This window comes from Chiloscyllium punctatum, chromosome 34, assembly GCF_047496795.1.
Source record: "Chiloscyllium punctatum isolate Juve2018m chromosome 34, sChiPun1.3, whole genome shotgun sequence".
NCBI classification, from domain to species: Eukaryota; Metazoa; Chordata; class Chondrichthyes; order Orectolobiformes; family Hemiscylliidae; genus Chiloscyllium; species Chiloscyllium punctatum.
Window position 1 is genome coordinate 52,725,053 of NC_092772.1, and position 18,473 is coordinate 52,743,525.

The window sequence follows — 18,473 nt, forward strand, 5'->3', positions numbered from 1 at the left end:
GACTAGATTGGGTTGGGATATCTGGGTCAACATGGATGAGTTGGCCCGAAGGGTCTGTTTCTGTGCTGTATGATTCTATAACTTGCCCACCATTGACATCAGGCTCTCTCATTCCCGAGCTTTTCAGTTGTCCCCTTCTTAAACAGTGGCACCACATTCGCCAACCTCCAGTCTTCTGACACCTCACCTGTGACTATCAATGATCCAAATGTCAGCAAGAGGCCCAGCAATCACTTCCCTAGCTTCTCACAGAGTTCTAGAGTACATCTGATCAGGTCCAATCCAATTAAATTTAAACCATGAATTGCTGCAAGACCCCATTAGGGAAGGAAAATCTGCCATCCTCACTCAGTCCTGCCTACACATGATCTGCAGTGATGTTTGAATGGCACAACATATCTAACTCAGTTCGAGGACATTAACGTAACAAAACAAAAACCAACAAACCGGGGGTGGAGAGAGGAGAAATTGATCCCTCCCCCAGAACTCCAGATATTTAGCATAAAGGCCTATTCCAGACCAATCAAACCGGATTGAAGTTGCTGAGACTGTCACCGATCTGTTGAGGAGCCTCGGACTGGTTACTATTTCCACAGCAGGTTAGTCAGGATCAACTTGCTGGCCCATTCTCTCATGAAATTACAGCTGGTAAAGCGATAGGTATCACGGCTGCTGATGTCTGACCTGCTCCAGTCAAACCCACTCACGTCAGTCATCAGTTAAAAGTTTGTCAAAAAAAAAGCCCTTCGTACTATGGTGTGCTTGGATGGGGCGGTGGGGGGTGGTGGGGGAGGGGGGAGCAGGTGATGAGACAGGGAGCACAATCTGTGCACTTAACAATATGTTCGAGTAATAACAGTCCCTGTTGGAATGGAGGAAACACAACAGTGAGAACGATCAGGTCATTTGGTTTTGGAGATAGTGGGAGATACAAAGGTCTTACAAGGAAAGGCCGAGGGACTGGAGGCTGTTTTCGTTTGAGAGGTGACTTAATAGAGACACATAAGATAATCAGAGGGTTAGATAGGGTGGACAGGGAGAGCCTTTTTCCAAGTATGGTGATGACGAGCACGAGGGGTGATAGGTATAGGACAGATGTCAGAGGTAGTTTCTTTACTCCGAGAGTAGTAAGGGTATGGAATGCTTTGCCTGCAACGGTAGTAGAATTGCCAACTTTAAGTACATTTAAGTCGTCATTGGACAAGCATATGGAAATACATGGAATAGTGCAGGTTAGATGGACTTCAGATTGGTATGACAGGTCAGCGCAACATCAAGGGCTGTACTGTAATGTTCTATATTCTACAATCAAGCAAGGGGGTGGAGAGAGAGGAGAATCAGACACAGATGTCCATGGCTTCGGTGTTTCTTAATTTCTCACAGTTCAGTCAGGACCCAGTGCTCTGGTCTAGTAATCTGGTGACTTCACCAGTGGTGTAGCTGGTTTAATTATTACCACTGGCAGAGTAGCAGAGCAGGCGAAACAGGAGCTTAATGACCACACACAGCACAAGCACCTGATAAGAGAAGTCTCCCAACTCTTCCACTTACACCAAGGGTACTTCCTGTCACTGTGTTTCAGCCAAGAATTCAAAACACTAAAAATGTCCCAAAATGGCATAAACAAGAAGTCTCAAAACTACTTTAGGACTCAGCATTCACAGTCCCCGAAAATCTATAAAACCTGACAACCCGAGTGAGGAAATTCTTCCTCATCGCAGAAATTACAGACCTCTTACCCAGAGACTCTGAACCTGAGCCCTGCCCCTAGCTTTAAAATCTCCAGTGAGACACCCTGGCAAAATCTCAACATTTAGACAAGATAATTTCTGAAACACCAGTGTCTGAGCCTTCCTTCCTCAACCTCTCAAAACATTACAAATAACAAAACCAAACACATGACTACATTTAAAAAAACCGCAAGATCAGTGATATAAAGAGATCTAAGGTAGTGCCAAAGACAGCAGTGACTCTTTGCAAATAACACAGTGAAAAGTACTCTTTTGCGTGTTTCAGTACATGCGATAATAAATATATCTAATCTAACTGCACCATCTGTCTCTCTCTACCTCCAGGCTACCCCGACCTTCAAAACATTGAGGTGCAGGGGTGGGGGGGGGGGGGGGGGGGGGGAAGAAAGCCACTTGAATTCCAGCACAGTGACAGGATGAACTGAGATTGGAGCTTTTCTCAGGAATGCAGAATACAAGAGATTCCCCATTCAACTCATCCCTCATGAAAAAGGGGGATGTGTGGGAGGCATCTGTGCTTTCTCCAACCAACTTTCCACATCAGTGGTCTGAGTTTAAAAAAAAGGAACCACTGGAGAGATTTTCAGCCACAGATCTGATGAGCAGAAATATGAGGGAAGTAACTCCAAGGAGGCAGTTTTCTTTTTAAAAGTAAAACATCTTAAGCCTGGTGTCTTGATTTTTAACTTCATCTTTAAAAAAGGGCAAGGTAGCAAACAACAGCAATTTTCTTTATTTATTCATGGGACCTTGGTGTCACTAGCTAGGCCAGCATTTATTAACTATCCCTAAATGCCCAGAGGTCAGTTAAGAGGTAGCCACATTGCTGTAGTGTGAAGTCACATGCACACCCACACAAGGTTGGGATGACAGATTTCCTTCCTTCAAGGAGGTGGTGAGGAGCTGCCTTCTTGAACCGCTGCAGTCCATGTGCTGTAGGTAGACACGCAATGTCCTTAGGGAGGGAGTTCTAGGATTTTGACTCAGCGACTCTGAAGGAACAGCGATATAATTTCAAGTCAGGTGGTGAGTGGTTTGGAGGGGAAATCACAGGGGACGGTGTTCCCATATATTCTTCTGCCTTTGCCCTTCTAGATGGAACGGATTGTGGGTTTGGAAGGTGCGGTCGGAGGATCTTTGGTGAATATCTGTAGTACATCTTGTAAGTAGTAGCAACAGTATGTACTGAGCATCAGTGATGGAGGGAATGGATGTTTATGAATGTGGGACTAATCAAACAGGGCCTACCTTGCCCTGGATGGTGCTGAGCTTCTTGAGCTACACCTGTCAAGGCATGTAGGGAGTGGATAGATAGTGAACAGGCTTTAAGGAGTAAGGAGGCTACTCACTGCAGGGTTCCTGGCCTTTGACCTGCTCTTATAGCTACAGTGTTGATTCCGCAGGTTAAGTGGCAGGAGGAGGCTACTGAGGTAGGAAAGGGATGGAGAAATTTGGTAACCTCGATGAGAAATTTGGAAATGTGTGGTCTCTGAGCATGGGGCAGGCAGTGGGATAGGAGAGTTTTGGATTGTACACAGGATGTACAGAGTCCAGGATAAGAAATAGGTATCTGGGAAAACATTTGATAGCTTCATCTGATGATTCTCTGTGACCAGTGGTAATCATGTGCCCTACTTAACCAACATTTGAGTGCCCTGTGAGGAGAGATTAGTGAATACAGACCCAACTGAACCAGAGTTCAGAAAGATGAAGGAGGTGAGGGATCGGACTGAAATGTATAAAATTCCACACAGGTCTGGACAGACTAGATGCAGAAAGAGTGTATCCCCTTGTTGGAGAGTCAAGAACCAGGACACAATCTCAAGATATGAGGCAGATCATATGGGACTGAGTTGAGGAAATATTTCTTCAATAAGAAGACAGCAAATCTGTGGAATTCTCTATCAGAGAAGGTTGAGGAGGTTCAACTCACTGATTACAATTAAATGAAACAGACAAATACAGCTTTAGATGTAAAAAGGCATCAAGGGGTTTAGGGAGAAAGCAGGAATATGAAACAGAGATAGAATCATGGAACCATTATAGTATAGAAGCAGCCATTCGGCCAATCGAGTCTACACCAACTCTCCGAAGAGCATCCCACCTATATCCACCCTTGCATTTCCCATACCTAATCCACCTAACCTACAAATCCCTGGACACAATGGCAATTTAGCACAGCCAATCCACTCTAACCTACACATCTTTGGACTGTGGGAGGAAACTGGAGCACCCAGACAAAACCCACACAGACACGGGGAGAATGAATGTGTGGCGTTTGATTCCACCCTTCGAAGAACGTGCAAACTGGGGTCCCTGGCATGGAGAGGCAGCAGTGTTAAACACTGAGCCACCAGAGGATTGGCAATGATCCTATACTAAATGGTGGAACGGGCTAAGGGGAATTGAATGATCTGATTATGGGTATCCCTCTTAAAAGCAAAGACGTCTTTTTAAAATATAATGAAATATTGTCATCCCAGTATACCCCAAGGTTGGTTTCATGTCAAAATAAATTCCTGATTTGTTAACTAGGTAATTCGATAACTCAATAACATTGCCATTCCTGCAGAGAGTGAACTATACAGCGAGAGAGAGAGAGAGAGAGAGAGAGAGAGAGAGAGAGAGAGAGAGAGAGAGAGAGAGAGAGAGAGAGAGAGAGAGAGAGAGAGAGAGAGAGAGAGAGAGAGAGAGATCAAGAACACGGTCATGTGCAGTGCACACCTGCGTATTATTTCACGGGTATCCTCGCTCAAAATTCACAAGCTCAAGGACAACTGCAGAGAGAGACACAGAATAAAAACACCAGCAGAACCCACACAGTTCAACAATGCCCAGCTCAATCCAACACAACCCTTTAGCTTTGACATGTCCATGCCTCACAACATGCATAAGTAATTGCCTAATAGTACACAAGAGACTGTCGGCAACTCAAAAGGAAACAATGCTCATATATATATCCTTAGAGCACAAATTGCAGCTGGTTTCAAGATCTTTTACACTATCTAGCTACGAGGCACATTGTAGCACAGAAGTAATGGGCTAGGTGCTGGCAGATGGGACTAGATTGGGTTGGGATATCTGGTCAGCATGGACGAGTTGGACCGAAGCATCGGTTTCCATGCTGTACATCTCTATGATTCTAAATTTAAACCTAACCTTCGAGCTCTCACCTCCTTCTCTCTAGTTGCTCCAGCAACACACCCAAGCACCCATCTGATCAGATTATAGTTCAGTTCTGGATTAAAGTGCTCTGGTGAAGAGCTGCAAAAAGGGTTTATCATGTTTAAGAAACTATTTAAATGCAAATGTTGTAGCAGAAGAAGTAACAAAAAGATCAGAGGCTAACCCTACAGCTACTTCAGCCAAAAATATCCAATCTAGTCACGTGGAGAATATCAACATGACTACCTTCCCAATTTTAATCATAGAGTCCAGTACCCGATTGTTATAGCAACACAGAGCACAGCCATTAGGCTGAACGGTGCGTTTCTGTGCAGAAAATATTTGTGGAATATTACGCTCACTCTTCCCCAATTTCCTAAAGCGGAACTGGGTGAGAAATGCACTCCTCTGTCGCACCAAACAGATTTAGCAACAGTCTAATTACATAACATTCCAACCAATGTAGCAAATCACGACCACATTTCTGTGGTCAGTGATCACTTTGGTTTGATTGTGCGAAGGGGGGCTGCAGGTGGCTTCCTTTAAAGTGTTACCAGTCTAACAGAGCAGCATTAAAAAGGACCACTGGGGTAACCACAGATACGTCCCTCCACCACAACATTACCAAGCAGCAGTAGCAGCCTGGAGCCACACTGAGCCGCAAGATCCCAAACGCCAGCCCGTGGGAAATTTTGAGTCGGGGTGTGTAAGTGGCATGGACGGAAGGAGGGGGAAGTGAGCCAGACATTTGTTGGAATTCTGAAATGGCTGCACTCCTCCCATTGAGATGAAGCAAACCTGTTTGACAGGTAGTGTAAGTTTGGGTGTGTCTGCTTGGGGTGGAAACACAATGTTATCTCACGAGCATACAATAGATATAGATCTATTACTGCTGTTTAATGAGAGCTGGAAATGTGGGACACAAGAATTTTAACAGCAAGTAGTACACCTGACCAGAGGTGGCAACAATTAAAACTTCAGTGGTCTAGAAAGGAGAGAGCACGCACAAGAGCACACACGAAGCACTGTCAGGTTTAGCTCAATGCACACTCCCTCCTCAGATGCTGAAGGTTTCAGCACTCACAAATGCTTTGAGCATGGAAACCTGGCAAAACACATTCAGTCCCATACCACTCAGCTAGGTCAATCGCTCAGAGGAGACTAAAATAGGGCCTATGCCTCCGTTCTTTCAGAAAGAATGGCATAAACGCTGGGCTGCCCACAGCCAAAAGGTTAACCCTTAACCAACAATCCAAAGCAATGATCCAATTGTTCGACTGATTCCTGTTTGTCAGAGCTTGCTATCTGCCAACTGGTTCCCATTTTCCTCCTTGAACCGGTCCCCTCACTTTGGAAGGTCTTGGGGATAGCCCTGAGCTGGGCTACACAAAACGCAGGCATTGGCCACTTCTTCAGCCAATCACATGACGTAGCCTGCTTCAGTCAATCACTTCAGAAAGCTCCCAACTGCAGCACTCAATGCTGTCTCAACAAAGCCCACAGTGCCTGTGGGCTATCAAGGGATGTGGGCTGATGGGTCTTGTTGAGCGACAAGTCACTAACAACACAAATGAATAGCCTTGAGGAGCTCCATTCTCTCTCAGTGGTGTCTAACCACCCAGCTTCTTGCATCTTGCCTTCTGATTTCCATTGTCCCACCTCCAGTCCTCATGGTCTGGAGGCCTAAGCTCACTTATTCGCTTTCACAAACCTCTCTCTATTTCCTCTCTTAAAATAGATTCAGAACTGACTGTTGTTTTGCTAATATTAACCCATACGAACATCATTGTGGCCCAGAATTAGATTGCTCTATGACAGGTTAAAATGCATTGTGCAAATGTCAACCAAAAACCCTGTACCTTAATTGCATTTGGAGAGCATCAGAAACCACACCAGTAAGTGTCAATAAACATCAGACTTTCATTTTTTTTTAAAAACAAAAGCATCATGTGTTAGACTTCTCTGTCCAGGACAGCGTGCCACGTTCACAGCACAGAAACCATGATGTTATTCAAAGTTCCTCCAGTCTTTACAGGTTAGGAAGTTCAGCTAGGTTGATCGCATAACATTCAACTCCACTTACCTACCTTTACCTTTCATTCCCCTTATTGATCAAAAATCTGTCTTTCGCTGCTTCAAATATACTTAACGACCCAGCCCTGACAGTCCCAGGTGGTGAAAAGTGCCACACATTCACCAATTCAAGTCAAGTTGCCATAGTCTTACGAGACCATAGGGCTGCTTTCTCATTAGAAAGTGATGACTGGTGGTGGTTTAACCTGACTGTCATCCTTCCTCAGGTGAGGGTAGAGGTTGAGGAGGAGAGCACTTCATGATAACCTCAGTCAGTGTGGGGATTGAACCCATGCTGTTGGAATCAAACCACTTTGCAGACCAGCTGTCTGGCCAACTGAGCTAAACCAAACCCCTACCCCAGACATTCGCCATCCTCAGAAGAAATTCCTCATCTCTGTGGGACCCTTAGCTTGAGATGATGCACTCTGTTCCTCAAGTCTCCCACAAGGGGAAATCAACCTCTCCGCACCTACCCAATCACACCTCCCCAAAAATTTTATGTTTCAATAGCATCGCCTCTCATTCATCTAAACGCCAATGAGTAACTGGGCCAATCAACTTCTCCTCCATAAGATGGTCTCTCCGTATCCAGGGTCAGCTGAGTGAACCTTCTTCAGACTGCCACCAATGCCAGTCTATCTTTCCTTCAATAAAAGGAGTCTAGAAGTGATCAGAGTTTCCTAGCTGGGGTCTGGATAGTGCTTTGTACAGTTTTAGCAAGACTTCTCCATGATATACTCCATTCTCTTTGTAATAAAGGCCAGCATTTTATTCGCCTTCCCTATTAGCCGCTGAACTTGGATGCTAGCTTTTTATGATGCACGCACAAGTTTCTTTCTTCTACCTGCCAAAAAGGTGTGTAACGTCACATTTTAACTCTGTCGGCCAAGCATTTGCCCGCTCACTGAACCTGCCTTTTTCCTATTGTAAAAACCAAAAGAACTGTGGTTGCTGTAAATCAGAGACAAAACAGAAATTGCTAGAAAGACTTTGCAAGTCTGGCAGAACCTGTGGACAGAAATCAGAGTTAACATTTCAAGTAGAGTGATCCTTCCTCAGAACCCTCAATTCCAGCAATTCCTATTTTGGTCTTTGTTCTACTTGTGTCACCCTCATCACTTACTTTTCCACTGTTAATGTCATCCACAAACTTGACGACAATACACTTTCATCATCCAACTAATATACAAGATAGACAGACACAGAGGCAGACAGAGAAATAAAAAGTGACCCTTAGCACTCATCACAGGTTACCAAATTCCAAAAAATGTCCTCCTCTGCTCAACTCCCTGTCTATTAGTTAGCCAATTCGCTATCCTTGCTAAAATACCAACCCCAACATTATGGTCCGTAATCCTATTAAGTAGCCTGATGTGTGGTAATTTATTTAACACCTCTTTAGAAACGAAACACTATATTTACTAGTTATGCTTCATCTATCTAGATTGTTACCTCGAAAATAAAGCAAGTGAATTAGTCAGGTAATGCACTGTCACCAATCATCTGGAGAGGACTATAAAAGCAAGGATATACTTCTGAGTCTTTATAAAACTCTAGTCAGAGCACATTCAGAGTATTAGGAGCTATTTTGGGTTCCATACCTCAGGAAAGACGTATTGGACCTGGAGCAGGTCCAGAGGAGGTTCACCAGAATTGGGAAGATGTTTCCAGTGGGTGGAGATTGAGAGAAAGGTCTCTGGCCAGAGAGTGGAGACTCTGTGGAATTCATTGCCACAGAACACTGTGGAGGCCAGATCATTGAGTATATTTAAAACAGAGGTAGATATGTTCTTGGTTGCCATGGAGATCAAAGGTTATGGGGAGAAAGCTGGAAAATGGGGTTGACTTATTAGATTTTTAAAAATTAGATTCCCTACAGTGTGGATACAGGCCCTTCGACCCAACACGTCCACACCAACCCTCCGAAGAGCAACCCACTCAGACCCATTTCCCTACACCTAACACTAAGGGCAATTTTGCATGGCCAATTCACCTAACCTGCGCATCTTTGGACTGTGGGAGAAAACCGGAGCACCCAGAGGAAACCCTCACAGACACTGGGAGAATGTGCAAACTCCACACAGACAGTTGCCCGAGGCGGGAATTGAACCTAGGTGCCTGGCGCTGTGAGGCAGAAGTGCTAACCACCGTGCCATCCCACTGAGCCACCGTGCCAGGACAAATACAATGGGCCGAATGGCCTAATATCTGCTCTTATGATCATACGGTAAGATTTTCCCCTCATGAAACCATACGGACTCTGCTCAAATTTATCATGTACAGGTATCGCACGTTTTTCAAAAGCTCATTTTACGCCACTTCGCTTTTAAGAAAGACCTACATTAGTACTTGCTTTCACAAACCAAAAGAAATCCGAAGAGGATGTTAGCTTTTGAGAAAAAGCAAACTTTTTCCCACATAAACTAATGTTTATTCACTTTACGCCATTTCAGTTTACAGAAGGTTTCATAGGAACACTCTGTGGGCAGGGGAATACCTGCGTTTCTAACATAACTGCTCTGATATCCTTTTTATTTTCCATTTACATTTACCCAATGACAGAGGTTAAGCTAATTAGCCAGGATGGTTGCACAATTGATGGCACTTTATTCCTTCATTAGTGACATGGACAAATTCATCCTTTACCGTTCAATTTCCCCTTGAGACTGAATGGGACTGCACTCAAAAAGAGTTGCATTTTTAAACAGAGTGCCTTTTATGACCTCAGAACATTCCAAGGGATTTTCTATAAAAAAGGCTAAGTTAAGTGTATTTGAGGTGTCACCACTGTTACGATGTAGGAAATGCTGCAACCAATTTGTGCACAGCCAGCTCCAGAAAACTGCAATTGGACCAGATTGTCCATTTAGCAATGTTGGTTAACGGGGTGGGAGCACAGCATTTACTTTCTTTCCAGAGGGATCGTTCTTATTTATCTTGTAGTGGGGTAAGGAATATGTGTCTCAACGTCACATCTCACCCTGCAAGACAACATTCCCGTCCTACAGCGCTTTGCCCAGCGTAAGCAATAGCTTATTTGGCCTATCTGCACTGGTTAAAGGCGTAACATGAACAATATCCCAAACTGCAGTTTGTTATTCCTGCGATGTCAGTTGATCGCCCCCATCTGTGAATCAAAGAACGAGGATGACCGCAGTCAGATCAAACAAAGTTACAGTAAAAATAACTGCAGTTTAAAAAAACAGTTCTAAAAGCGTTATGGTGTGATGGCGTTACACGCAATACAAGGCTACAGGGAGAGAAGGCAGTGCTGAAAAAAAGGGCCGAATTACCACCTCCTGTGCTGCAACACTTCTGTCATAGCAATAAAATGGGGAAATCTCCTTCCTCGCAACAGATACAGAAACCTGTTCACAGCATGAGAGGGAGGGGATTCTCTCTGATGATTAAACAAACATTCCCTGGGACAGCAAAAAGGGATGTTCCCCCAAGCATCTGATTGGAGGCAGATTCATCCTGATTGCCATATGCTGTTCACTGTGAAGAGGTCAGGCCTTGGTCAAATTGTGGAGGAAAGGAGCTTCATACAGATAAATATATTAAATATACTCAACGATCTGGCCTCCACAGCATTCTGTGGCAATGAATATTCTGTTCAATATTCTGCAAGTTTCAATCAGATCTCCCCATATCCTTCCAACATCATATATAGCCCCAGAGTCCTCAAACATTCCTCATGTGTTAAGCTTTTCATTCTGGTCAACCTCCTCTGGACCTGCTCCGGGGCCAATATATCTTTCCTGAGGCATGGAGCCCAAAATAGCTCCTAATACTCTAAATATGGCCTGACTGGAGCTTTATAAAGCCTCAGAAGTATATCCCTGCTTTTATAGTCCTCTCCAGATGAATGGTGACATTGCATTACCCAATTAATTCATTCACTTTATTTTTGAGGTAACAATCTAGATAGATGAAGCATTCATTTATGTTTCCCCTTTCATGAGTTAAGCACTTTACAATCAATGCAGCACCTTTTCTTTTGTAGAAGCGGTGGCCACAACTGTATCGCAGGAAACATAGTTGTAGGTCTGAGGGGGGTCAAAGACTTTTTTTTAAAAAAACTACAGGAGGTGCTGGTGTTTTCTTTCCTCCAAACCTCTGTCCACCCCCACCGAGGGTGGTGAGATTCTGAAATGGACTGCCAGAGGTAATGATGGAGGGGAGTACAATTTCATCACTTAAGAAACATTTAGACAGGTCCATGGATGGAATAGGTATAGAGGGATATGGACCCAAGGCAGGCAAATGGGATTAGGTTAATTGTGAAAACTGAATGGCATGGACGAGTTGGGCCAAAGCGTCTATGACTATGAGTACACAACCATGACCAGGTGCTCAATATCACACGATGACAAAGGGCCAATCGACAGGGGTCCTGGTGTCAAAGAGAACCTCAAAGCCCCTCTGCTCTTAAATATACAAGATCCAGAAGGAACCTGTCAGATTGGATGTTGAATGGACATGAACTTATCTACAATTAAAAGTTAAGGATTCTCCTTTAAAGACAAATTATTTTTCACTCTGCAAGTGTAATTACTCTGCAAAATCTTATTCCCTAAAAACCGGGAAGTCAGAAGTAATAAAAAAACTGATCAAATCAATTTGTTCTTGGCTTGCAGAATAACTTAAGGAAGCAAGTGATCTTTTCGTCCTCCCAGTCTGTATTCTTCCAACAGCAGCTGTTGGATTATTTACACTAACCCGAAAGAGCAAGATCATAGAGACCTTACAGTGTGGAAGCAGACCATTTGGCCCAGTGGATCCACACCGACCCTCCGAGAAGCATCTTACCCAGACCCACTCTTTCCCCGTAACCCCACATTTCCAAAGGTCAATCAACCTAACCTGCACCTCTTTGGACTGTGGGAGCACCTAGAGGAAACTCTCACAGACACTGGGAGAACATGCAAGCTCCACGTAGAGAGTCACCCCCAAGAGAGGAACGGGGTCCCTAAAGCCGTGAGGCAGCAGGGCTAGCCACTGAGCCACTATGCCACTAGTGGAGGCCTGACACAGCAGTGAATCTGAATTCTATTTGCTGTCAGGGGCCTCGATCAGAAGATAGTGCTATCCAAATGAAGCAAAGCCAATACTCGAAACATCTTAGAAAGCAGCCTTTTAAAAAGGGAAAGAAAAGATTCCCACAAGCTCCAGCCTTCCTTATCACACTACTCCAACTCCACCGGTTTACAGAAAGATGAAAGGACACTCATCATAAATGCATGCCAGCCAGAATTCCTCAACGGCACAAGAATGCTGTTATCTTTAATCACGTAATCGCTCCCATTCTCTCTCCCTGATTGTTTCCGGGATGGGAGAGTGGTTTCTGGGAGGGGAAGTGTGGTTTCTGGGAAAGAAGAAGAGGTGAATTGTGTTGAGTTATTTCCAAAACTAACCACATCCAGCCAATGAGTCATGTCAGAGGTGACGTATTGAGACTGCAATAGATATAGAAGGAACTTTGGGCCTATAATCTCCGAGCACAGGAGGGGCTTTCCATCCTGTGCGAGTGAGTCTTCTGTAGGTTGACAGATAATAATCAATGACAGAGAGAAAAGGGATTATGGGTAATAACTCTATTATGTCCAAAGTCCAAAAATATGCAGGTTAGATGGATTAACCAGACTAATTTGCCCCATTATATCCAGAAATGTGCAGGCTAGGTGGGTTATCCATGGGTTACAGGGACAGTGTAGGGGGTGAGTCTGGGTCGGATACTCTTCAAGAGTTGGTGTGGATGCAATGGGCCGAATGGTGTGCTTCCATACTGTAGAGATTCTATGATTCTGGTTATGACATGAAAACTAGATACTGAACAAAGTTAATCTCCAACTCCAGTTTCCATTCATTCAGAGTTCACAGAATTGAACTAAGTCATTTTATCCCCTCTGCAGCTGTCTTTTGCCCCATCCCATTGTTACTGCTTGCATCCTCTCTACTGAAAACCTCTCTTCCCCATTAAAAGGCTATTAACACCCAATGCCAGACCTGGTAATCTTTCAGAACTGCTGACTCATTTCTTAAAGTATTGACACAGAGAAACACAAGAAATAGAGGTATGACCCTTGACCCTGCATCGCCATTCAAAGAGGTCATATTGATCCAATTGTGGCTTTAATTCCACATTACTTTCTGTCCTCAACTACCAATTTTAAAAAAAAAATCTATCTAACTCATGCTTAATGGCACATCTTTTACTGCTAACTGGGGAAGAGGAATCCAAACATGAAAGAAATTATTCCACACTTCCATTTTGATCAGAAGGCTACTAATCTTTGAACTGTGGCTCTTCATTGCAGACTTTCCCACAACAGGAAACATCATCCTAGTAATAGCCCCAGGATTTTACTTTTCAACGAGATCATCTCTCATTCTTCAAAAGTTTTAAATGGGAATAGGCCCCAACTGCAGCGGTTCAAGAAAGCAGCTGACCACCACCTTCACCAAGGGCAACTAGAGATGGGGCAATAAGTGCTGGGGCCAGCTGGAAAAGTGAATAAAAACAAACCATTAGACCTGTTTCCTATGAACTAACACCTTAATTACAGGCCTGCATCAAACTGCTTTGAATTCCACTGCATCCTTTCTTCAATAAAGAGATGAAAACTGTGCACAATATTCCTGATACAATCTCACCAAGACTCTCCACTGCACTCATTTAATCGCATCCTGGGGGAGATGTAGTCACATTGTCACTAGACTGGCAATTCAGAACCCCAGGTTAAAGTTCCTGGGGGTTGGTTTGAATCCCAGCAGTGGTGGCTAATTCTGAGTCCAGTTTAAAAACCTAGATTAAAATGATAGCCTAACGATGAACAAACCATGTCAAACTTCATTAAAAAAAAACTCAACTGGGTCCTTGAGGGAAGGAAACTGTCATCCTTATTGATCTGTCCTACATGTGACTCCAGATCCACAGCAATGTGTTGATTTTTAACTGCCCTCTGGGCAATAAACACTGGCCCCAACAAATGTCCATATCCCATGAACAAATACAAGTGAAGCAACAACCTAACTTGATATAGTGCCTTTAGCTTGGCTTAGTTTCTTACAAGGGGGAGAAATGCTGGAGATCAGATTCAAAAAAATGTGTGGTGCTGGAAAAGCACAGTCAATCAGGCAGCATTGAAGGAGCAGGAAAGGCAATGTTTTGAGCATAAACTCTTCCCCAGGAACGTTTCTCACAAGGGCACTAACCATTTGACATAGAGCCCAAGACATTAGAGCTTAGTCAAAGGCAGTGGTGGCAAAATGTGTCGTAACCGGGGCAGGGGTGGATTAGGGAGGCAAGTTCATAGCACAAGACCCCAAGTGAGCAAAAGCCATGCCTTCCAATGCTGAATGAATGCAGAAGCAGAAAAGGTTCTGGAGCTGGAGGAGGTTAGAAAGACAGGGACGGATGAAGCAAAGAAAGCATTTGAAAACAAGGATGAGGACCTTTTTTTTTAAAAATGAAAAGATGAGGCAATGTGGTTCACCAAACACAGGAGAGTATGGCGATGTGAGCAGAGGTGGAAAATGAGCAGAGTCTCAAACCCCAATTTGAGGGCAAGCAGACAAGACAAGGTGGCAGAATGGGAGGGTGGGGGTACTGGGTGTAGGTGTGTTTATTTGATAATAATGCCTCTATCATAGTTACTCTCCAATGACAACAACAGCTCCACCCCAACTGCACCAGGATCTGGTTCCCTTCTGTTCTAACACAGTCAGGACTCCAGACTTCTCACAAAACACACTCCCACCAAACTAATCCTCCAATTGTCTCCTGTATGCTCTCTTTCTCTCTCAAAAACTGAAAGAAGCAATATACAAAACATCACCAGCCAATTCAAAGGCTTGCATGTTAAAACAAAAACCTTAAAAACAAACTCCCTTGAATTCTGCAGTGAAAATTAAGTTACCCGAAGGGGGGGGGGGGGTCTAAGAGACAGATAAAAGTGCACTTTGGAAATCAGATATTCTCAAACAAAGGTTCACGCCCTTTTTCACGTCCAGAAAAATACCTTTGTCTCTGGAACGCTGAGACACAAAAGAGAACACGCCTAATTCCTTTAAAAAAAACTATTTCACTTCTGTTTTGAAATGGCGAGGGTTGGAGTTGGATTTTAAAATTAATTCAGTTGGTTGTGTGTGTTCATGTGTTATGGGAAGATAGAAAAAGAAAACCTGGGTTCTTCCCTCTGGGTAATCTGAGCTCACCCGTTCGCTGTAACTTTACACCAGAAAAAAACAGCTCTAGTTCAGCAGTGACCATAGAGGGAGCAAGGAATTTGACTACAACTGGTTTAAGTCGAGAGAGAGAGAGAGAGAGACATATCTCGGCAGAAAGACAAAGTGTAGACATTTCAAATTTAATTCCCTCTTTCCCAATTTAAAATCATTCACTAAGGACAGAGAATATACACAGACCTCCCACCTGTAACAAGCCACACCTAAATAATGGCGATCCTAAAACAGGGGCCTTTTTTCTGCTAGGACACAGCGTGTTACTTTTCCTAGGAAGCCAAATCTAAATGTGCTACAGTTAATGTTGCGAGTCTTACCAGGCCAGATTTGAAGTAACAAGACGAAGGGAATCAGATACAACGTAGCCATTGCTGAAGGAAATGTGCAGGTCGGTAGATTTCACACAGAGCTGCAGTTCCCAGTGAAATCGACTCAGTCCTTCTTGATCTGTTTATCGCTGCGTCCCTCCGATCTCTCTGTCGCGAGTCTCCCCAAATGTTGCGTGTTCCTTTTCTCTGTATAGCTGCACCCTCGATACTTTCCAATTAAAAAAAAACCTTCGTTTCCCAGTATCGATTGAAAAGACTCCTCCCCCTTTAAGGGCTGTCTCTCTCTCTCACTTACTCAGACACGATTTCTCCCCCACCCCCCCCTCAGAAACCGAAAGCCGGAAGATTTTCAATGTATTACAAAGAGAAGGGAGTCGGGGGTGGGAGGACGGAGGCTGAGTGCGGGCGGTGTAGTGAAATGCGGGTCCCCACATTCCGAGCTGAAATTTCAGTGTTTCAGGCTCGTTTCAGAGCGATTTATGTACAGGGCGTGTTCACCAGTTATCATATCTTTCAGCACCCGCTGAGGGAGCACTGCACTATCATTGGCACCATCTTAGAAATGCATTGTTAAAAAGAGTGTTCGATAAGGCTTGTTTCAGTTATTCCTCGGCCAGTTTGGAGTATGAAATGGGAAGTTTCTACATATGTCGTGGAGAAAATATTTATTCTTCAATCAATAGCCCTTAAAAAATTCTAGGATGTGGTATGTTGCTACTTCTCCGACATTACCACAGAAAGTACACTTCGCAAAGAAATGTCTTTGGCTGTGCCAAGCTTTGTGGCATCCTGAGATGTTGAAAGGTGCTATAGAAATGCGGCTTAATCCTCTCCTGGCGCCATTGTGATTCCAGTTTCCTGGAAGTTACGAGTGTTTGGCCCCAGTTGGTGACATCGCTGGGCGTTGCCTTATAGACGCTATAAAAGTCGGATTGGATTGTGTCATTGTAGCTACTTGGCCTTTCAATGTAATTGTACCTCCTGAGATTTCAGCACACATTTCTTGGCTGACCCTGGAGTGGTAGTACTGAGAGAGTGCTGCACTGCTGCCTCTCCCTCCCTGGACGTGTTGTTAAACCAGGGCCCCATCTTTCCTCGGATGGTGTGTCCCGGTTTACTGTCCAATGTCTTATCTGTGAAGTTAGTGTTCCTGGCTGTGGGATCTTTCTGTACTAGAACGATGATTAATCCACAAAACAACTCCATTGTTTGGCAAATGCTTCGGGACGTCCCGACGTTAGGAAGGGTGCTATGTGTGATTTTATGATTCACATGCTGCATCTAAACTGAAACCAAGAACTGCTGGAGATTCTGGAACAAAAGCAGAAATTTCTGGAGAAGCTCAGCAGGTCTGGCAGCATCTGTGTGAAGAGAGTTATCGCTTTCAGTCCAATGACTGATGAAGACTCTGCTTTTGTCCCCACTGATGCTGCCAGACCTGCTGAGTTTCTCCAGCAATTTCTGCTTTTGCCCCATGTTGCCTTGTTCCCGAAGGACTGAGTTTTCCCAGCCTTCTGAGGGAGTGAATCCCAAAGATTCACACCTCTCCCCTTGAAAAAGAATTCTGTCCCCTCTTGGTCATAAATGGGCTCACTCTTAAACCTGAGACTGCAACTTTCACCTCTTCCTCCAGTTCTGAATTCTCGAGCCAAGGGTGAATAACATCTGAACATCTACCCTGGAACTTCCTCAAATTATAGCTCCAAGCCCCTCATTGACCTTTAGTGATCTTGGTTCAGCAATACCTCAATTTTTAAACAACATTTATTTGTTCCCAAAACCTCTGTCTCCCTAAAGTCCTCCCTATGTTCTCAGCATGCCCTCTTACCATTTCAGGATCTTGCATATTTCTATCACTCCAACTTAGGAGGGTGTAATTTAGCCCACCTGGCCTATACTGACAAAAAATGACTGTTTCAAATCTACATTCAGGTCATAGAGATAAAGAGTAAGGAAACAGACCCTTCAGTCCAACTCGTCCAGGCCAACCAGATATTCTAAATTAATTCAGGGTGAGCCCAGGTAGCTCAGTCAGTAAACCATCAGACTTTTAATGTGGGTGTCCAGGGTTCATGTCCCTGCTCAGGCAGTTGTTTTGGGGATGGTTCAGTGGTTAGCACTGCTGCCTCACAGCAGCAGGGCCCTGGGTTTGATTCCAGCCTCGGGCCACTGACTGTGTGGAGTTTGCACATTCTCCCTGTGTCTGTGTGGGTTTCCTCTGGGCACTCAGGTTTTCTCCCACAATCCAAAAATGTGCAGGTTGGGTGAATTGGCTGTGCTAAGTTGCCCATAGTGTTCAGGGATGTGTAGGTTAGGTGCATTAGTCAGGGGAATATATAGGGTAGGGGGAATGGGTCTGGGTGGTTACTCTTCTGAGGGTCGGTGTGGACTTGTTGGGCCAAAGGGCCTGTTTCCACACTGTAGGGATTCTATGGAATCTAGTCCCATTTTCCACCATTTGACCCACATCCCTCTAAACCCTTCCTGTTCATGTACCCGTCCAGATGCTTTTTAAATGTTGTAATAATACCAGCCTCCACCACTTCTTCTGGCAGCTCATTCCACACATGCACCAACCACTGGATGAAAAAGTTGTTCCTTAAGTCCCTTTTATATCTTTCCCCTCTCACCCTAAACCTATGCCCTCTGGTTCTGCATTCCCCACCCTGGGGAAAATATCTTGTCTATTTATCCTAACCATGCCCCTCGTGATTTTAGAAAACCTCTCAGCCTCCGAACCTTCAGGGAAAATAGTCTCAGGCTATCCAAACTCTCCCCATAGCTCAAACCCTTCAGCCCTGGCAACATCCATGGAAATGTTTTCTGAACCCTTTCAAGTTCCTATAGCAGGGAAACCAGGATTGAACTCAGTATTCCAGAAGACCCATTTTCATATCCTTGAATA

General features: G+C 44.3%; 1 protein-coding gene across 2 annotated transcripts in view; it reads right to left on the reverse strand.

The window, feature by feature from the left end:
- The window catches only part of LOC140458846 (nectin-1-like), a 69,161-nt gene extending 53,200 nt beyond the window's left edge, over positions 1-15,961 (reverse strand). The window contains exon 1 of one of the 2 annotated variants that reach the window (XM_072553530.1): positions 15,557-15,961. In XM_072553530.1, coding sequence (XP_072409631.1) covers positions 15,557-15,608 — 52 coding nt within the window. In that variant the 5' untranslated portion in view covers positions 15,609-15,961. The remainder of the gene's footprint in view (positions 1-15,556) is intronic. The other variant, XM_072553529.1, reaches the window with a different exon arrangement.
- Between the last annotated feature and the right edge of the window lie 2,512 nt (positions 15,962-18,473).